The sequence below is a fragment of the Oenanthe melanoleuca genome, chromosome 26, assembly GCF_029582105.1.
Source record: "Oenanthe melanoleuca isolate GR-GAL-2019-014 chromosome 26, OMel1.0, whole genome shotgun sequence".
Taxonomy (NCBI): domain Eukaryota; kingdom Metazoa; phylum Chordata; class Aves; order Passeriformes; family Muscicapidae; genus Oenanthe; species Oenanthe melanoleuca.
In genome coordinates, this window is record NC_079359.1 from 5886269 (window position 1) to 5906639 (window position 20371).

Consider the following 20371-nt stretch of genomic DNA (forward strand, 5'->3'; position numbering starts at 1 on the left):
GGGTCGCCCCAGGGTCACCCCAAACCTCTGGGGTCATCCAGAACTGCTCTCTCCCCTGGCCGGGGCCATTCTGGGGGTGCAGCAGCAGCCAGGTGTCCCCTGGGGGGCTCCCCCTGTCCTGAAACACCCACGTGCCTGGCTGAGAGGGGCTCCCGGTACCAGTGAAACGCTGTTTTGGCAGCCGCGCAGCTCCGTGGCCCCAGCGGGAGGAGCGGGATCCGTACGGGGGGGTCCTGACGCCCCTTGCCCCCGCACTCCCGCCCCTTGCAGCGGCCCCTAACGCAGGACCCCAGCCGGGCCATCGGGGACATCCCACACCGAGCATCCGGCCGGGCCCGCGGTCAGAGCACCAGGGGGTTACCCAAACCCACGGGGGCCGGGGCGGAGCGGGGCAGCCCCCGCGGGCAGCGGGGGGAGCCCGGCGGGGCTGCCGGTGAGGCGGCGGGGCCGCTGCTGTGCGCGGCGGGGCCGGCAGGGGGCGCCGTTACCGCAGCGGGGCCGCCGTTAACGAGCGGGGGCGGGGAGCAGCCCCGGCCCGTCCGCGCCGCTCCCGCCCCGCTCCGGCAGCGCTAAGGGGGCTGCCGGCCGTGCGCGGCTCTCCCCGCTCGGCACCGGGGAGCCGGCGCAGGGCACACGGCGGCGGCGATGGACGGCCGAGCGGCGGCATGAGGCGGCGGCGGCGGCGGCGGGGAGCATGGCGGCGGCGGGCGGCGGCGCGGCGCGGCGGGGGCTGCTGAAGCGGAAGCCGAACTTCACGCTGCAGGAGCTGGAGGTGCTGATGAGCGAAGTGCTCCGGTACGAGCCGCTGCTCTTCGGCGCCGCCGCCGGTACCGTGAACGCCTACGAGAAGCAGAAGATCTGGTGGCGGATCACGCACAAGGTGAACGCCGCCGGCCGCCACCAGCGCGACATCGGCGAGGTGAAGAACCGCTGGCGGGGGCTGCGCCGCCGCGCCGGGGACAAGATCAGCCGGCACCGGCTGGAGCGGCAGGGCCCGACCGGCAGGGCCTCCGCCAGGAACGGGAGCACCGGCAGTAACGGAAGCAACGGGAACGGCGCGGCCGAGCCCGGCCCCGGGCCCGCCCCTGCCCCCGCCTGGGGTCCTCGCGGCGCCGCCGGAACCGAGCCCCCGATGCGCAGCGCCGAGGGACCGGCACAGCACGGTGAGTGTGCGGGAGCGGCGCGGGGATGCTGGGGCCGAGAATGAAGAGTTGAGAGACGGACATGGAGAGCCAGGACAAGGACATAGGGGACCGGGACTGGGACTAGGGCGGGAGAGAACGGGGCAAGGTCACGGGGATGCTGGGACCGGGATGCGGGGAGACCGGCACACAGACACAGGCACTGGGACAGGTGTACGGTGGGACAGGGACATGAAGAACCAGGACACAGACATGGGAGACCGGGACAGGGATTTGCTGGGTGCCAGGATGGGACACGGGGGACCAAAAAGAGGCCACGAATGAGGTGGAATGGGACATAGAAAAATGGGTTTAGGAAGTGGGGGCAGGCGACAGGAATAGGGACACTGGGACCAGGACAGATGCATGGAGGAAAAGGGTCAAGAGAGACAAGGACCAGGACCAGGATCAGGACGTGCGGGACCAAGATATGGACATGGGAAACCAGGACATAGACACAGGGCCACTGGGATTGGGAGAGGATGGGAGGAACAGGGGCACGGGGGACCAGGACCGGGAAGTGAGGGGATCAGGACACAGGAGACGGTGACAGTGACATAGAGATACTGTGACCAGGATGTGGGGGTCCAGGACACAGACATGGGGGACTGGGATTGGGATGCAAGAGAAATGAGACTGAAACAGGTCGCTGGGACCAGGGCAGGGGCATGCAGGGACACAGGAGACCAGAACCACAGTGTGGAGGATCAGGAAAGGGACACAGCCAGACCAGGACACAAGGGCAGGTGCATAAAGAGTTGGAGGTGGGGACTCAGGGCACCTGGATCAGCACCTGGAGAACCAGGACACAGGGCATTAGGACAGGGACATGAGGAACTGGGACAGGGACACAGAGGCATTGGGACCAGTATAGGGATATGGAGTAACCAGGACACAGAGGACCAGGACAGAAACATAGAGACAGGGACAGAGGAGACCATGAGCAAGAGCAGCGGACAAGGTGCAAGAAATTGGGGACAGGTGTGTAGAGCAACCAGGACAGGGACACAGGAGATTAAGAGCAGGACAGGGACACTGGGACCATGCCATGGGAGACTGGGACATTGATACAGGGGACAATGCCAGGGAGAGGGAGGATTGGGACAGAGACGTGAGGGATATGGGGGCATCCTACGGCATCAGAGAGATACCTGGAGAGATCCAGATCCAGGGAAATAGGGCAGGGATGTGAGGGGACATGTGGGAAAAACTGGGACCAGGACAATGGACTGGGACCAGTACAGGTGCATGGAGGGACTGGGGCAGGAACAGTGGAGACACCACATTCAGGGCAGGGATATGGGAGTACTGGAAGCAGGAGAGGGCCGAGGGACACAGGATGGGGTTGAACCATCATGAAGGACATGGGACTATGGAGATATGTGTAGATGGAACCAGGGCTGGGTGCAGGAGAGGGGACGTGGGAGCACAGGGATGGAGACAAGAGGGTCTGTCGCTTGGTTCATGGAGCACCAGGGACACGGGAGATCCCTGCAGCTGCCCTGTGCTCCCCGTCCCTCCCGCAGGTGTCAAGGAGGAGCCGGTGAAGGAGGAGCCTGTGGAGGTGAAGACTGAGCCGTTCCACGGCCCCGCTGCTGGCGGCATTCCCGGCCGCGGTCCGGACTGCCGGCTGCCCCGCAGCGGCGTCTGCCCGCCCGGCGAGCTGTGCGAGGGCTGGAGCCGCAGCCGGAGCCCCCCGCGCCCCGCGCCCTCCGAACTCTCCCTCGGCGACCTCGGCGGGCAGCAGGAGCCGCCGGGCTCCGACTTCCCGAGTCTGCTGCTGGAGCAGGAGGCCGAGCAGATCAGTCACTGCGGCTCGGGAGAGGCGGCGCCCCCCGGGCCGGCGGGGCTGGACGGGACCCCCGAGCGCCCCCAGCTCAGCCTCGTGCAGTCCCACGAGCGGCTGGTGCAGGAAATGCGGGCGTTCCGCCGGGAATACGCCGAGAGCCGTCGGGAAACCACGGCTGTGCTGCGCGGCATCGCTCAGGCACTCGGCGTGCTCAGCCGCAGCCTGGCCGAAATCCGTGACCTCTACCTCCGGGAGCAGGGGGTCCCCAAATCCTGAGCCCCCCACGCAGCTGGCTGTGTACACACAACTCTGTCCCTCCTCCCAGAACCCACCTCGCTGCTTTTATTATTTTTTTTATTATTATTTCTTTTCCTCTCCATCCCACTTCAATAAAACTTGGAGCTGCATCCCCACAGCTACCCCCACCCCAGGCAGCTCAGAGGGTTTTTGGGGGTGATGGAATGCAGGGGCCTGGAAGATTGAACAGGGGTTTGTCCTTTCAGGTGCCTCTTTGGCTCTTTTCTCCTGGACTGATGGATTCTGGTCCCAAATTTAGCTAGCAATGCTAGGTGGAACAACCCCAGGAACAACTATCAGGGTGACACGCCATCCACCCACCCTTCCCTGCTTATGCCAGGGGAGGGGGCATAGATAGAGGAGTCTCAACATAATTTTAGGATGGAGAAGTCTCGGGAGCAGAACGGAGAAGGCGGAATTCTTGTTCCCCCGTTTTACAGTTCGTGAGAAGGGGTTTAGGGCGTTGCCCTCCCCTTCTTTCCCATTAAAGAGTTACCGAGACAACACCAGGCTGTGGGCACAAGACGTGGTTTAATGCCAACCCCGGGGAAAGAAGAGCCAGGGGTGAATCCAGGATGGGTGTGCAGGGAGACAGAGGTGCACAGCCCTCGAGGGACCCCCCGCCTCCCTGGAGACCCCCCCGCGGGTGCTCGGGGCCGCTGGCACCCAGAGCCGGGGGAGCAGGCACCCACAAAGGGCCCAGTGTGCAGCACAAGGGCCGCCCTGTTCTGCTGGCACTGGATCACCCCAGGATGGCCGGGAAGAGCCAGACCCAGTGCTGGCTGGGGCAGCCCCCCCAGCACCGGGGGGCTCCCGGGGTCCCCAGCCTGGTTCCGCTGGCCGGCGGCGGGTGCGAGGGGCCCTGCGGGGGCTCACGCTCCAGGGTAGCTGGGCTGTGCCGGGACGTAGGGAGGTGGTGCTGCGGGGGGAGCAGACGGAGCGTCGCTGGGCCACCAGGCTCCCCGGGAAACGGGGACGGTCCCCGTGCCCCCATGGTGCTCACCTGTGGGGTAGTAGACAGGGGGGCCGGAGGGGTACACGGGGTACTGGGCGGTGGGGCCGGGCGGGGGGTACATGGCCATGGGGGTGAAGCCAGGCTGGGGAGGCGAAGGGCCGGCTTTGGAGTCCACAGGGACAGGAGCTGGAGGAGCTGCAGGGGTGTAGCTGGACAGGGGGATTTCCGGGCCTGCAGGAGAGATTGGGGAGGTCTGTGGCACCCCGCAGCAGGGACGGGGACGGTGCCTAAGGGTGGCAGTGGCCCTCAGGGTGGTGGGCACCGGGGTGTTATCCACAGCCCAGTGCCCAGTTTTCCCCCCGCATGATTTCAGGTCCCACCATCTCACCGCCCCACAACCCCTCCACCCTGTACCTCAGGACCTTTCCTGCTCCCCCATCCCTGCACCCTACCCCACCTCCTACACCTCCATCCCTGCAGTCCACCCCCCCACCCTCCCAACTCCCCCCTGCATTCCAACAGCCCCCCTTCTCCTTGCCTCCCCCACTACTCCCCCCCACCTACAGGACTCTTCTGCTCCCTCTCATCCCTTCAGCTTCCACCTTGCACCCCAACACCCCTGCACATCTCCAGCCCCCCAGAGACCCCTTCACCCTGTACCTACAGGATCCTGCAAGCCCCCATCCCTGCAACTTCCTCCTTTCCATCCCCAGGCCTCCCTACATTCCTTGAGGCTCCCTCAAAATCTCACTATCCTCTACCTCAGGAACCTTCCTGCAGTCCCCCCATCCCTGCCACACTCCAATCCCCCCCTGCATTCCTCCAAGTCCCCCCTCCTCACCTCTTCCCAAACCCCTCCACTCTCTAACTACAAGACCGTCCTGCACCTCCCATCCCTATGGCCCACCCACCCACACACCAATTCCCACTGTCCTCTATGCAGCTCCCCCAATCCCCCACCAAGCCTCCTCTTGCAGCCCCCCATCCATGTATCTTACATCCATGCATCCCCATTCACACCCCCTCCCATTCCCCCAGGTTGTCTTAACCTTGCACCTCCTTACCTACAGGATCCTCTTGATCCTCTCCTCCTGCTCACCCCATCCCTGCATCCCCCATCCCTACAGACCCCCACCAGACTCCCATTCCCCCTGAATTCCTCTGGGCCCCCTCAACCCCGCTCCACCCCTCCTCTTGCAGCCCCAGCCCCGCACCTTGCAGGGGGGTGCGGGGGTGCTGCCGGCGCTGGTACAAGTAGCAGCAGGAGCACATGAAGCAGCAGACGATGGTGGTGACGATGGCGATGAAAAGCACCACGGCTGAGGCGATGCCCGCGATGGTCTTGGGGCTGTGGGACCCCCAGGTGTGGGGAGCAGGGCCTGGGGGGGACTGGGGCACACACCCCCAGCCAGCACCCCCTGATACTGCCCACTGCCCCATGCCCTGCACCCAGTGACACCATCCAGTACCACTGCCCAGCACCCAGTGACAGTGCCCAGTGCCCAGAACCAATTCCCAGTGACAGTCCAGCACTGCTATCAGCACCCAGTACCAGTAACCACTGCCAGCACCCAGTAGCATTGCCCACACAGCAGCAGTGCCCAGTACCCAGTGCCAATGCCCTGTACCAGTGTCCACTGCCCAGTGCCCAGCAATCAGTAGCAGTAACCAGTGCCCAGCACTGCCTAGCACCCAGTGCAAGTTTTCAGCACCAGCACCCACCACCACCCAGTACCAGTGACCAATCCACAGCATCCATCCCCCAATGGGCAGTGCACAGCATCCAGAACCCAATACCAGCCAGTACCAATGTCAAGAGCCCAGTACCCAGTACCTGTACCCAGTGCACAGCACCCAGTAGCAGTGCCCAGCACCCACTGCAAAGCACCAATGCTCAGTACCAGTGCCCAGAGCCCAACAGTACCAGTATCCAACATCCAGCACCACTGCCCAGTGCCCAGTACCCAGCACTCAATGCCCAGCACCCAATGTTAGTGTCCAGCACCCAGAGCCAACAGCCTGGCAACCCAATAGCACTGCCCAGTACCACTCCCCAGGGCTCAGAACCAGTGAACAGCACCTGCATTCAGCATCCAGTAACAGTGCCCCACACCCAGTGCCCCTGCCAAGTACCAGTGCACAGCACCCAGCATCCATTAACCAGTGCCACTGCTCAGAACCAATGTCCAACTCCCAGTACCACCGGCCAGCATTCAGTACCAGTGCACAGCACCCAGCACCAGCACCCAGTATCCAGCACCTAATACCAGTGCCCAGCACCCAATACCATTGCCCAACACCACTGCCCCACTGCCTAGTGCATAGCAATGACCAGCACCCAGCACAACTGCCTATCACCAGCACCCAGTACTAGTGCCCAGCACCCAGTCCCCCCGGGGGAGCCCCCAGCCCCATCAGCCCTGGCTGTGGCACCTGAAGGCAAGGCAGTGGCGCTGCTGGCGCTCGGTGAGCAGGCGCAGAGGGTCCCGACAGCAGTACCGCTGGTGGCACGTGCCGCAGCAGAAGGTGAAGAACTCGCAGTCAAAGCCAGGGTGCCATGACCCGTTCCTGTCCACGTACCACAGGCAGTCTTCACCCCCAGCCACTGTGGACAGCCGCCCATCATCAGGGCCTTGGAGCACTTGGCCATCACCACCCTCAGGGACATCAGCTGCACCCCATGCCCTTCATCCCCCCGTACCTCACTGTGTCCTATTCCCTTGAACCCTGGTCCATCCTGCCCCATGGACCCCCAAAGTGTGCCCCTATACACCCCCAAATACCCTGCTCCTTCCTATCCCCCTGTCCTTCATACCCAGCCCCACATCCCCCATACCCTGCTCCATCTGCCCCTTGGACTCACAGACTGTGCCCCTATGTACCCTCAAACCCCTGCTCTGCTCCATCCTGCCCCTGTGTACCCCCATATCGTGCTCAATCCCACTCCCTTCCAAACCCTGCTCCTGTGAACTCCCACATCCTGTTCCATCCAGCCCTACACCCTTGCAGACTCTCCTCCATTCCACGCAGCTCTCCGACCCCTCCAGATTCCCCAGATCCCCCCAGCTTCCCCTCCTTCCGCGTGTTCCAGTGGCACTTCCCGTGCTATTTCTGTCCGGATCCACCTGTCTTCCCCGAAATAGCCGCGGGCCGGAGCCCGGGGGCGGCAGGAGGCAGCGGGCAGCGGGCGGGGAGCCACGGAAATGAGCTTTGCGGGAGTCTCGCACACCCCAAAGTGGGACACGGCAGCTCAGGGACAAGTCGGGAAACTGAGGCACGGGGTTCGTGCAGGGGAAGCCCCCAAATTCCCCGGGGCTGGGCATCCCGGCTCGGTTAGCCACCAGCTCCGTGCCTGCGGTTCCCGGGGATCAGCGGCTACCGCGAACACCCCGAAAGCGGCAAATGGGAGGGAGGTTTGGGGGGGTGGACACAGCGCCCGGGGGACACTGTTGCAAGCAACCCCCTGGTCAAAGGGACCGCGTGTGGCACGGCTCAGCACGGCTGGTGGCACCAAGTCCCACCCATGGGATCCCCGTGCGGCACTGGTGGCACCGTGTCCAGTCGCAGGGTGGCACTGGATCCCACGGCCCCCCCCGGTCCCCGTACGTCTCTTACCCATCGAGGCGGCCACGGCCACCAGCAGGGTCCCAGCCAGGGGCCAGCCGCTCCCAGGGCGGCCGGGCCCCATCCCGGGGCCGGGCCCGGGGTCCCCGCTCAGCGCTGCCCGGGACACCGGGACCGGGGCCGCTCTCGTGGCCGCTCCTGGTGCCGCCCGGTGGCGGTGCCGCGGGGCCGCTGCTCTGCCGTGTCTCCCGGTGCCGCTGCGGGGCCGGCGCAGGCCCGCAGTGACGCCGCAGCCCGGCGGCGCTCGGTCGCTGCCCGGTGTCCCCCCCTCTCCCGTCCCCCCAGCGCCGCCTCCCGCCGCAGCCACCGGCCCCCGCCCGCCCCCACCGGGAGGAGCAGCGCAGCCGGCCCCGGGCCGGGCAGGGATGCGGGCACCGGAGCGCCTTCTCTGGCACTGCCCCCTCCACCACTGCACTCCCCGGCAACTCTTATTTCCCCTTTTCCTGCACCCCATCCTTTCGGTCGTCCTTGCACCACTCCGTGCACCTCTCCCGCACCCCACCCCGCACATCTAATCCCTTCCTCACCCTCTGCTCCCCACCATTTCCCCTCCCAGCACCCCTTCTCCTACCTCATCCCACCACCGCACTCCATATTTGCCTGCCCTGCACCCCATCCCTTCCCTGCACTCCATCACTTGGGTTCACAGCACCCTTTCCCCAACCCCATCCTTTCCCTGAACACCTTATTTCCCTCCCCCTGCACCCCATCCCTTCACCCATCCTTGCACCCCACCCCCCACACCCCCCTGCACCCCAACCCTGCACCCCTCACCTCCATTCCATTCTTCCCTTCAGATCCTTGCCCCTTTCTCAGCCTGGGTCACTGGGTGCCAGGGGTGCACAGCTGGATCCAGGGCACCCTCTTGGCACTGGGATCACCCCATTACTGCCCCAATCACAGCCACACCCCAAATCTGCAAAGTCCCATCCTGGCAATGCCAACTGGACCCAGTGATGGGGGACTTCAGAGGGGACATGAAGGTGACACATCCTGAGAGTGACATATCCCAAAAACCACCTTTATTAGAGACCAGAACCTCAAATTCAAGAACACGGTGACACCAAGGTCACCCCAAGCACTGGGGTCACACTGCAGTGCCAGTGAGGGAACCCAGGGTGGGGGCCAGCCCCCACCACCTGGCTGTGCTCCCTCCCGTGCCCCCACGCTGGGGTGGGGCCTGAGCCGCCCCCGCCGCCCCTGGGCCAGCCAGGATGTGCCCCCGCCGCAGGGCTGGGGCTGTGGGCACTCACACTTGTGTGACAATCTCGCCGTTCTCAGGCATATAGACCTGCACGGGCACGCCCGCTGCTGAGCGTCGCAGCACCTGCACGGGGGGACCCTGGGGGGACAAAGACGCTGTGGGTGTGGGTCCCCACCTTGCTTGGGACACATCCCAGCACCGGGGTTTGAGCTGGGGGAGTTGTGGGGTGCATGGCCACTGGTCCCCACTTGCCCTGCATGTATCCCAGCTGAGCCATGGGTGCATTTGTCCCAGCAAGACTCCCAGGTGGAGATGGAGAGCTGGCCACTGAAATCTCCCCACTCAAAGGCAGCCCAGTGCTGCCCCAGGGACCCACATGGATCCTGCCCTAGGGACCCCCCTGAAGTCCTGGTCCTTCCCATGGGACTCTTGTGGGACCCAAGTCTTGCCCCAGTAACCCCCTTAAGGTTCTGGTCTTTCCCCTGGGACCCCAGTTCTGCCACAGGAACTCCTGTAGGGTCCTGGTCTTGCCCTTGGTCTCACCTACTTTCAAGAGAAAGTAGGGGCCTGTATGGAACCCCAGTCCTGCTCCAGGGACTCCTGGTTCTGCCCCTGGGACCCACATGGGACTCCAAACCTGTCCATGGAACCCTCAGCAGGTCCTCATCCTGCCCCAAAGGACCTTAAAGACCTTACTTCTGTTCCCAAGAACAGAAGACCCTGGTCCTGGCCATTGAACCTCCTCAGTAACCCAGTCCTGCAGGGACCCCTCTGGGACCCAAATTCTTCCCCTGTGATTCCCTCAGGATCCTAATCTTTCCATAGGGACCCACTCAGATCTCTGGTCTTGCCTCAGGGACCATCAGAGACCCTCCAGATTCAACTTATGGGACCTTGGACCTGCTCAGAGGACCCTCAGAGGGTCCAGATCCTGCCCCAAAGGATCTTAAAGGACCTTGATCCTCTCCTCAGGACTCTCCTGGTTATGCCCCAGGGTCCCTTCTGGGATGCCAGTCCTGTCCCAACAACCCTCATAGGACCCAATGGACCCCCTCAGGTCTTCACTCCTGCCCTAGAAATCCTCATGGGACCCCACCAGAAACACATGTCCCTACATTACCTCAGGGTAACAACTCTTGCCATCTGCAGGACAGCACCCAGGGGTTCCCCCTTCTCCCACACGACCACTCCCAGCCAGACCCCGCGTCCTACCTGAACCAGTGACAGGACTCCATGAGCCACGGCCACGTCCCTGGTGGTCCCAGCACGGGGTCTCTGGAAAGCCCCTTGCCGGTCGAGGGAGTGGGGCCGGGCACCCCTCAGCCGGGCGCGTTGGTGCCACGACTTGAGCTCCTCCGTGACGGTGGCCTTGGAGAGCCCCCGGGCCGCGGCAGGCGCGTAGTCCTTGAGCGAGGGAGTGCGCACAATGCGGCTGCGGGAGGGCACCAGGCGCTGGTACCGCAGCGGGGCCAGATCCTGCTCGTACAGGAAAGTCAGGGGGCCAGCCGGCGGCAGCAGCTGGAGGGCACCTCGTGGGTAGTAACCAGGCTCGGCAAGGGACAGCGGGACTGCAAAGGACATGTCAGGGCTGCTGCTGCCCGGGGAGGTGGCGCGGGAGATGCTGGAGAGGTCGGAAATGCTGTCGTCGGAGCCAGAGCGGCACGCAGGGCTGGGGCTCGGGACGCAGGAGGTGGGCACAGTGACTGTGTAGTAAGTGGGGCGCCGGCGCGGAGTGGCACTGCGGCCCCGTGGCTCAGCCGGCTGCCAGCATGGCTCCACCCTGCAGGCAAGACACTGCGGCTGCAGGACCCCTTCCCTCATGCCAAAGCCCTGGGATAGGTGCACCTATGGGTGTGGGGTGCAGCCACCACATGGGGAGACATCTAGCCTCCTCCCATGGGATAGCTCCAGCTTCCCTGTGGGGCAGATGATGGAGGCCTGACCTCCATCATCTCCATAGGGTTACTTCCATCCTCTCCATGGGATTATCTCCCACCTCCTCCCAATGGATTTCTGTCCATCCTCCCAACAGGGTTTTCTCCCACATCCCCATAGGACTATCTCCATCCTGTCTCTGGGATTATCTCCTATGACCGAGCTCCACCATCTCCATGGGGTTAGTTCCATCCCCTCCCAATGGGATTATGTCCGTTCTCCCCATAAGATTTTCTCCATCCTCCCCACAGAGTTAGGTCTACACTTCCCTTGGCGTTCTCTCCATTATCTTCTCCATGGGATTATCCCCATGGGTTTAGCTCCATCATCTCCATGAGGTTCTCTTCATCCTCTCCATGGATTACTCCCATCCTCCTTCCCACAGGGTTAGCTCCATCCTACTGCCAGTGGGACTATCTCCATTTTCCTATGGGATTATTTCCAACATCCTCCCTATGAACTGAGCTCCATAATCTTCACAAGGTTATTCACATCCTCCTTCCTGTGGATTGAGCTCCATCCTCCACATGGGATTATCTCCATCCCCCTCTCCTGGGGTTATCTCCATACTCCCTTGCGGAAGCCCTTGTCTATCCTAACCATGTTCAGGACATACCTCAGAGACTGGGTCTGTCCCTTCTGTCCCGAAGGCTCTGGGGTGCTGGGAGCACTGGAACCCGCTTGCTGGCACAGCACCAGGGTCCGGATGGGGACGAACCGGTAGGGGAGGTCCCCTGTCCTGGACACTGGGGACCCTGCAGAGCCAGGGCTGCCAGGGGCCAAGGAACTGGCAGGGGCAGCCATCAGGGACCCAAGACAGCACTGGGAGCTCTGGGTTTCCCCATCCTTGGGGTCAATGCTGGGATTTTTGGCCCTCTCGTAGGGTCTCTCCAGGCTGGTTTCCTGCCAGGGATTAGTGGGGGATATCAGAAGCTCTGACTCCTCCTCTTCCTCCTTGGTGAGGTCCTTGGGAGATGGGGACCTCCGTGGGGTGGCATGTCCTGGTGGCAGTGTGTCCTCTGCAAGAGAGATGGAGGGTTGGGATGGAGGGGACACAAAGAGAGGGTTGGGATGGAGGGAACAGATTGGTGCTTGGCAAGGAGAGGAGATGAGAGTGGCTGGGATGGAAGGGACACACACGGGAATGCCATGGAGGGGACACATGGCAGTGGAATGGGATGGAGGGGACACAGGGAGAGTAGGGATAGAGGGGACACAGGAAGGGTTGGAATGGAGGGAACATACCAGGGGTCCCCCCTGGTCCCCACAGCCCCCTCACCCTCCTCCAGCAGGCCGGTGTCAGACATGGAGCTCTCATGAGAGGCACTGAGCTCTGTGGGGCAGGGCCCTGTGAGAACAGAGCCGGGGCCGCTCCAGGTGCCAAAGTGCTCCCACGGTCCTGCCACCACCCAGCGCGTCCCCTCGGGCTTCCGCTCCCCTCTCCCACGCCGCCTGTCCCAACACGCTCCGGGACAGCGGCGCTACCGGCCAGGCCGGCTCGACCGAGCCCTGTGCAGCTCCCAGCCTGCCCAGCACGGGCAGCTGGGGGGCACCAGCAGGGAAGGAGACGCCCTCACCATGGCCCTGGTCCTTGGAGGACAGAGGGACGGAGAGAGGAGAGAATTGGGACCCCCTTGGATGGCTGCCACTGGGATGGGACACAGCAGCTGGGCCACATCCTGCCCCCCTTTGGGTGCAGGTGCTGAGGACGGGTGATTGGGAATAGTTATGGGGTGCAAGCGGCAAGGGTGAAGTATTGGGGTACAATCAGGGGGGTGCAATCAATGGAGGTGAAGTACTGGGGTGGATTCAGTGGGGTACCACTGAGGATGGTTAATTGGGGTGCATGTACCATGGATGAAGTTTTGGGGTGTATTCAAGGGGGTACATACACAAGTGTTGGGGAACATGCACTGGGGACAAAGTTTTTTCACAGAGATACAACCACCAGAGATGAAGTATTGGGGTACCTTCAAAAGGGTGCATCAACAGTGAGACCATATCAAGGTGCATGTACCAGGCCTTCCAGGGGACATCCAAGGGGTATATTCAGCAGGGATAGGGAACTGGGGTGCATTCACCAGGGATGGTATGTTGGGGGGCATTTTGGGGGGGCACATTCATTGGGGTGGTAGAACTGGGTTCTGTTACAGGGGATGGAAAGCTGGGGTGCATCCAGGGGATGTATTCACCAGAAATGCAAAATTAGGGTGGATCCAGGGAGGTGCATTCACCAGGAATGGGAACTGGGGTGCAGGCATTGTGGATGGCATATTGGGGTGCATGCAGAGGGGTGCATTCACTTGGGATGCAGGACTGGGCTACGTCCAGTGGGGTGCATTCACAGGGAATGTGGAATTCAGGTGCATTCCCCACGGACACCCAACCAAGCAGCACCCCATTCTGCCCCCCTGCTCTCCAGCATTCCCCCACCATCTGAGGGGCTTGGGGAGCTCACCCACGGCAGTCCCGGCGTCCCGCTGCCCTGCCAGGAGCCGCCGCTGGCTCAGGACCTGCTCCAGGTCCCGCAGCTTCTGCTCCTCCCGGAGCGCCGCCGTCTGCCGCCTCTTCCGCAGCTGCCGGCCGATGTTCTCCTCGCGGCACAGCCGGCGGGAGGCCTCAGCAATCTGCAGCTGCAGCGCTCGCTCCCGTTCCAGAGGGTCCTGGGGGTGGGGGACACGCTCAGAAAAACACTTTGACACCCCCAAGCCTCACATCATGCTTAACACCCCAAAACCACCCACAGCATTTGGGATCCCAATCCCTCCCAGCACCTCATCTGGGACCCCAACACCCAGCACCATTCTTGGAACCCAACACCACTCATCACGTTCAGGATCCCACCACTACAAATAACATTTGGAGCCCACTTCCTTCCATAATTCTGGCATCCCAATACACTTGGGATCTCCCCACACCCATCATACTGGCACCCCAACTCCACACATTGTGTAGGACCCCGTGATACCCTCATTAACACCACACCCCAACAATACCCATCATGCTTGGAATGCTGCCTTGTCCCATCTCCTGGGCCCCAACACCAAACACTGCATTCAGAACCCAAAGACCTCCCTTCACTGGTGCATCTCAGCATTCCAACACCATCCATCCATCATGCTTGAAAGCACCCCCTGCCCCTCGTACAGCACCTGGCACCCAACCACCACCCAGGGGATGGGGATGGCAACATTTTCAGGTGACCCTCAGGCAGCTTCCACAAGGGACGGGGGGGAAGGGGATGGGATGGAATGGGATGGGATGGGATGGGATGGGATGGGATGGGATGGGATGGGATGGGATGGGATGGGATGGGATGGGATGGGATGGGATGGGATGGGATGGCACAGATCCCCACCATCTTTGCACCCCAGGGACCGCCTCACCACCCCATGCAGAACGATGATCTCATCCAGCTTGAAGGCAGCCCCAATCCTGCGATAGACCTTGGGAGGCTTCTCGCCAGCTTTCAGGGGGTACTCGCAGGGCAGGGTCCCTGTCAGCTCCTGAGGACGGCACAGGGACACTGAGCAGAGCCATGGCAGCGTGTGAGGGTGGGCGGGGGTCCTGGTGCCCACTCACCGCCTCTCGCAGGCACAGCCGCCGCAGCTCCTGGATGCAGCCATCGAGCCGCGCCTCCAGCGCCTGCTGCTGCCGCCGCCCCGCCTGCACCCGCTCCTTGGCTGGGGACACCGGGCTCTCAGGGCCTGGAACAGACACACGGACGTCTGGAGGGATGGGAGCACCCAGACACTACCCCCTGCCACCCCACAGCCTCCCTGCCTTAGTTTCCGTCCACCGCAAGGGGAGAAAAAAGCAGCCATGACCCTCCCTGCAGCACCCAGGGGCATTCCAGGTTCCCCAGAGCAGCTGTGCCTCCCTTCCCCCCAGCACATCCGTGGGTGTACTGATTCCCCTGGAACACCTATTTTCCCCACCCAGCAGCACCCATTGGTGATCCAAGACCCCCAGGGTATCCAGGAACCCCTCCTCCAGTAGCACCCGTGGGTCCTCCAATCCCCCGGGACACGCGTGACGTCCCTGCTGGGGGGTGGGAAGGGGGGCACAGGGGAAAGATTTCAGTCTGACTCAGCCATCCCAAGCTAAACATGTCTGAGTCAAATCCTGTCCAGAGCACCCCCCCATTACACTTGAGGTGCCTCCCCAAACGCAGGGGAAGCCTCCATTCCTCAACCCCATTTCCCCAAAGTTTTCTCCAGGCAGTTTATGTGTCCCCAGCATGTCCCCACGCACGGAAGTGCTCTGTTCTCTGCCTGGGAAGGAGGGACACGTCTATCAGAGCACCCATGGGCGACAGGGGCACTCCAAAAATTCCCTCACCCCCAAACCCCCTTCTCACCCGAGTGCAGCATGATCCCGCTGTCCATGTCACTTGCCTCCCCCATGCCGAGCCGGGACCCTGCGGGCAACAGCGGGGACACAGCTCGTCCCCACGCCCTCAGCCGGGCTGCACCCACGGGGGCCTCCCCCCCAGCACCCCCAAAATCCCTCAGGTCGCTGCGGGCGTGCCGCGATGGCGGCGGAGAGCAGGCGAGGCTATGTCAGCTCTGCCTTCCTGCAGCTCCTGCCATCAACACAGGGCGCGGGCAGCGCGAGGCGGGGAAGGCTGACCCTCGGACGGGTCAAAGGTGGCGGCGCACGGGGCGGGGGGACCGGGCGGCCTCTCGCTACCCGCCCCGGCTGGTTTCGCTGGGCACCTCTCCCAGTTTTCCTTTCTTTTCCGTCTGGGCGGGCGGGATCCTGGGTTGGGAGCGACCGCCGGCCTGGGAAAAGGGGGTCCCCAGCACCCCAAGACTCCCAAATTCTTGGGGAAGGAGAGAAAGGGGGGCAGTGGGGCGGGGCAGGGGTTCACACCGCTTTTCCAGCGCCGTCACCTGGCCGTGCCTCAGTTTCCCCAACCCGCTTCACGTCGCGCTTGGCGGCCAGAGGCAGGGCGGAGGTCCCCGGGGTCCCGGCGGGGTGCGCGAATCCCTTACCTGGGCCCGCCGCCGCTGCCGGCTCTGCTGCGCCGAGGCACGGACGGGTCTGGGCTTGAGCGGAGGGAGGAGCAGGGTGAGCAACACCTGCCCCAGTCGCCGCTCCTCCCCTGCTGGACGGCCCCAGCGGCTGCCTGGCACGGCGCTGCATGGAATGGAACGGCACGGCACGGCACGGCACTGTGCGGTACGGAGTGTGTGACATGGGAATGCACAGTGTGGCATGGTTCACTGTTGCATGGCATGGCATGGTACAGCATGGTATGGCATGTTTTACCATGGTACAGTTTGTGCTATGGCATGGTATGGTGTGGTTCAGCCTGGTACAGTGTGGCATGGCATGGCAGTGTGTGGTGTGGGATGGAACTGTGTGATATGGCATGGCATGTCAAGGGACGGTATAGATGTGTCACAGCACGGCCTGGCACATTACAGCAGAGGGTGGTGCCGTTTGGCGTGCTGTGGCACCACAGCCCGGCACAGCCTAGCCTGGTGTTTGCTGAAGGCTCCTTCCCTAGTGTCATATAGGCATAGGCCAAGCACAAGGACCGCTGTACCCATCCTTGTCCTGGCCATGCACAGTGGGACAGTGGCAGAACTGTGCCAGGACAGAGCCAGGATGGTGCCACCATTGTGCCAGGATGGTGCCAAGGCTCTCCTAGGCCATAAGAAGATAATGCTGCAGCCTCTGTGGCCCCTCTGAGCTGGATTGGAGTGAGTTGGGCACATCCTGCATTGCCACACGTGGCAGGGTGGGGAAGAGGCTCATCCCTATGGGATGGGGCTAGGCAGGATGGGGTGAGAAGGCAGTGCGCAGGCAGGCTGCAGACAGGGGGATGCAGGGAGCAGGCAGGGATTGCAGGAAGCAGTCTGAGGGGAGGTGCAGATTCCCCAGAACAATGGCCTGTTCCCCACCTTGATGCCCAAGGTGGTGCTGTCAGCCTAGGGCTGTTGGTTAAGACCTATTCAAACCAGCATCTCTTCCTCCCTCACAGTGAACTCCAGCTGCAAGTGGAAAGGGCAGGGGTGAAACACATTTAACTGTGGAAATGGAAAAAAACACCAGGAGAAACAGAAGAGAAAGGAGAGGGAGACTGAAGGAGTGAGGAAAGCTCTGTGCCACCAGGAGATGGCTGAAGGCCTTGGATGGACACCAACCGTGATTCATGTTAATCATAAAAGTATTGGGGTTTGTATAAACCACAATACTTAGGTCTGAAAATGAAGCATGACATTAAAGAAAGGAAAATATATGATTAAATCATTCTGTTTTGCTAACAGTTTGCAAAACAAAGCTTTCACACAGCCCAGTAGATTCTGCAAAATCAGATTTCCTGCCTTTGTGTAATCAATTGCAGTCTGAGACCAGACTTCCCGACTTCTGTCATTCCTTATCCACCAAGACCAGATAGTTAGCTATGGGACTTGACAAACTGTCTAGAGACTCACATTGTCCAGCGATCCCATGGACCACCACTGCTTACCTGGCAGAATTATGACAGCAAAAAAAAAAAAAAAACCAACAATTATTGATTGCTTCAAGGAAACCATACTATAAAACGGAGCTTCAAAACAAAGTTCGGTGGAGGATGGAGTGGGCAGTGACTCCCCCCTGTGTATCCCCAGCGCTGCATTGCTCTGTCTATATAAAATAAAACAATCTAAATTTTGCTGAATATCGAGACTTTTGTTCCTCATTTATATCAGGCAGGACTGGAATGGGGACTGGGAGGTTGCTGGAACGACTGGGAGGGGTTACTGGGCATACTGAGAGGTCGTCGGGGTCTCGGGTGGGCGCTTGTCACACACGGCTGAGTGCGGAGGCAGCTGCGGGGCGGCGCGGGCGATGCGGGAGCTGCTCCTCCGTTCGGCGCTCGATTGATCCGCCTGCTCCCCCGGCCCGCGCCGCGCGGGTCGGCGCTCGGCTGGCCGCGCCTGTCGCCCGCTGCCGCTGTCGCGTTGGCGCCGCGGAGGCCCGGGCGGGTCCGGGGCGCCATGACCAACGGTGGGAACGGGGGGCCTGGGGGCCCTGGGGAGAACCGGGGGCCGGCATAACCGCTGCTGGGAACGGGGGAACGAGGGGCTGTGGGCGGACGGGAGGGTCCAGGGGCCGCCGTGGCTGGTGCTGGAAACTAGAGAATGGACGGAGCGGGAGTCCGGGCGGGTCCGGGACCTCAAAGACCAACGAGGGCGGGGGGAGAACGGGGACTTTTGGAGGTCTGGTGGGGCACCCTGGGGGGAACACTCGGGTACCGGCGGGCGGCGGGGGAGACGGAGCTGACATGGGGGAGGTACCGGGAGGAGCTCCTGGGACACGACTGGGAGAGTCTTTCGGTGCGGATCCTGGGAAGTCGGTGTCCCCTCATAGGGGCGGAGATGGGAGGTTGTTCACACGGAGGGTGGGGGGTCTCCTTGGCGGGGGTTGGGCAGGGGCTCGGAGTGATCCCTGACCCTTCCCCGACCTCCCTCCCCGCAGTTTACTCCCTGGACGGGCTCCTGGTGTTCGGGCTGCTACTGGTTTGCACCTGTGCGTACCTGCGGAAGGTGCCCCGACTGCGCACCTGGCTCCTGTCCGAGCGCAGGGGCGTCTGGGGAGTCTGCCACAAGGGTGAGGGGCACTGGGGACACTGGGGAATGGCATGGGGGTGCTGGGAACACTGTGATGGGGGCACCTGCAACACTGGGGTACAGGATGGGGATGCTGGGATGGCTGGGGTCGGGTCTGGGACAGGGACATCGAGGCTGGGATGCGGACACAGAGATGTGGGATGGGGCTTTTGGGGTCTGGGATGGGGACACAGGGTTATTTGGAATGGGAATGGTGGGGTTTGGGATAGGAACATGGGGTCTGGGGTGGGCTCACAGGGATTCAGGATGGATCTGGGATGGGGACACGGGGCCTCACCCCACCCTGTCCCACCTGCAGCTGCTGTGATTGGGACCCGCTTGCATGTGGCTGTGTCCGTGTCCTGTCTTCTCATGGCCTTCTATGTCCTTCTGGGAAAATGACCACATGGGGAGCTGCTGGTGGTGTGAGAGAGACCCTGGGACCGACTAGAGATCTTGTCACTGATTCCGAAAACCCCAGTATGGACCAGAGACCCCAGTACTGATCCCAGCGTCCCAGTACCAACCAGAGACCCCAGTACTGACCCTGAACCATCCCTGGTCCTGCCCCTGGCTGCAACCTGGATCCTGCATGTGGCAACCCAGGGACCATCATGGCTCATCAGCCTCCGTGAACCCACAGAGAGCAGCTGTGGGGGCCAACAGGACATTTTTAGACTGTTGGAAAAGGATTTCTCGTGAATTCTGTGGAGAAGTGGGTGAAGGGACCCTCAGGACTGGGGGACCCAGCTCTGCCTTGTGAGCCCCTTCTCTTGATGCTGAGCAGGATCCTAGTGGGACCATGGCAGGCTGTGGGGGCCAAGCAGGGCCCCTGCCATCCATGGGATCTTCCTATGCTCCTGCAGTGTGGGGGCCCTTCAGGGGGGTCTCCTTCTGCGCTGGGGGGTTGGTGACCTCCGCAGGTTGTAAATACTGGACCACCACATACAAATAAAGTGGGGGTTCCTCTGTGGCAGTGCTGGCCTGGGAGTCCTATGGGGTTGCGGGACCTCCTGTGGGGTTTTGGAGGGGTCCTGTGGTGTGGGTTGAGGGTGCGTGTGAGGAGGTCCTTGGAGGCTTGCTCCTATGGGGCAGAGGGCTCCCATAGTTAGGGGGATCCTGGGGCGGGGGAGATTTATGCAAATAAGGTGGGAGGGGCAGCTGTGCGGTGGGGAATTGTTGAGTGGAGCCCCCTGGCCCAGTTCGTCCAGCTCTCTGCGGGCGGGAGCGATGCAGCCCCTGAGTGAGGCGCACGGCGCCGCCTGCGCGCCCATCGCTGTGCCGTGCGTGTGCCCGGAGCCGAGGCGCAGGGCGCTCCTCCGGGCGCCAGGGGGAGCCGGCAGCGCTGCGGCGCCTTCCCAGCGTGCTCCGCACGGCCACGGGATATCGGGGCAAGACCGGAAGTGGCGGGTGGTTGTGGCTTTGTGTGTGCGCGCGTGCTGGTGGGTCTGCGCGCGGCTGTGCGCGCGTGGGAGTGGGTGTGCGCGTGCGCGAGTGTGAGTGTGCGTGTGAGTGTGAGTGTGTGTGTGTGTGTGTGTGTGTGTGCGCGCGTGTGAGTGTGAGTCAGGTGTGTGTGTGCCACCTTCTTTCCCCCTACACGTTGATCTTATTCGATCGGCCGGGCCCCGCCGGGCCGAGGTGAGAAGAAACCGCCGCGAAGCCCTCGGGCGCTGTGCGGCTGGGCCGGGCGGGATGAGTCGATCAGATAGGCGAGGCCACGGCCGATGAGCGCCCTGCGATTCTGACCCGCGCCCACGTCTGCAGCCCCGGGGCCGGCAGCGA

The 20371-nt window shown here is 62.6% G+C and overlaps 4 protein-coding genes, 1 long non-coding RNA gene and 1 other non-coding gene across 7 annotated transcripts; 4 read left to right on the plus strand and 2 right to left on the minus strand.

Annotated features, from left to right (window-relative positions):
• The first annotated feature begins 498 nt into the window (after positions 1-498).
• On the plus strand, positions 499-3395 carry LOC130263713 (myb-related transcription factor, partner of profilin-like). The gene is made up of 2 exons (XM_056511431.1): positions 499-1163; positions 2708-3395. Exons 1-2 carry the CDS (start codon positions 695-697, stop codon positions 3244-3246), a joined length of 1008 nt encoding a protein of 335 aa, XP_056367406.1. The 5' UTR covers positions 499-694; the 3' UTR covers positions 3247-3395.
• Positions 3396-3779: 384 nt separating this feature from the next.
• SHISA4 (shisa family member 4) lies at positions 3780-8109 on the minus strand. Its single transcript, XM_056511432.1, has 5 exons — positions 7838-8109; positions 6656-6827; positions 5437-5570; positions 4271-4453; positions 3780-4186 (listed from the first exon to the last, which is right to left on the minus strand). The coding sequence occupies exons 1-5, from the start codon at positions 7908-7910 to the stop codon at positions 4140-4142; spliced, it is 609 nt and encodes a 202-aa protein (XP_056367407.1). The 5' UTR covers positions 7911-8109; the 3' UTR covers positions 3780-4139.
• Positions 8110-8846: 737 nt separating this feature from the next.
• On the minus strand, positions 8847-16163 carry INAVA (innate immunity activator). 2 transcript variants are annotated; one of them, XM_056511430.1, is made up of 8 exons: positions 15983-16163; positions 15346-15405; positions 14568-14692; positions 14372-14491; positions 13444-13648; positions 11602-12004; positions 10263-10830; positions 8847-9188 (listed from the first exon to the last, which is right to left on the minus strand). In XM_056511430.1, the coding sequence occupies exons 1-8, from the start codon at positions 16131-16133 to the stop codon at positions 9096-9098; spliced, it is 1725 nt and encodes a 574-aa protein (XP_056367405.1). In that variant the 5' UTR covers positions 16134-16163; the 3' UTR covers positions 8847-9095. The 2 variants fall into 2 exon arrangements, with proteins under 2 accessions (XP_056367405.1, XP_056367404.1); XM_056511429.1 differs by having other exon boundaries at positions 15881-16163.
• Positions 16164-16635: 472 nt separating this feature from the next.
• LOC130263715 (uncharacterized) lies at positions 16636-17658 on the plus strand. The gene is made up of 2 exons (XR_008842375.1): positions 16636-16696; positions 16978-17658. It is a non-coding gene; the product is annotated as an uncharacterized LOC130263715 (long non-coding RNA).
• A 225-nt stretch (positions 17659-17883) lies between these two features.
• TMEM167B (transmembrane protein 167B) lies at positions 17884-19565 on the plus strand. The gene is made up of 3 exons (XM_056511526.1): positions 17884-17987; positions 18459-18590; positions 18909-19565. The coding sequence occupies exons 1-3, from the start codon at positions 17978-17980 to the stop codon at positions 18989-18991; spliced, it is 225 nt and encodes a 74-aa protein (XP_056367501.1). The 5' UTR covers positions 17884-17977; the 3' UTR covers positions 18992-19565.
• A 482-nt stretch (positions 19566-20047) lies between these two features.
• Positions 20048-20339, plus strand: LOC130263852 (small Cajal body-specific RNA 2). The gene has a single exon (XR_008842403.1). It is a non-coding gene; the product is annotated as a small Cajal body-specific RNA 2 (non-coding RNA).
• The last annotated feature ends 32 nt before the right edge of the window (positions 20340-20371 follow it).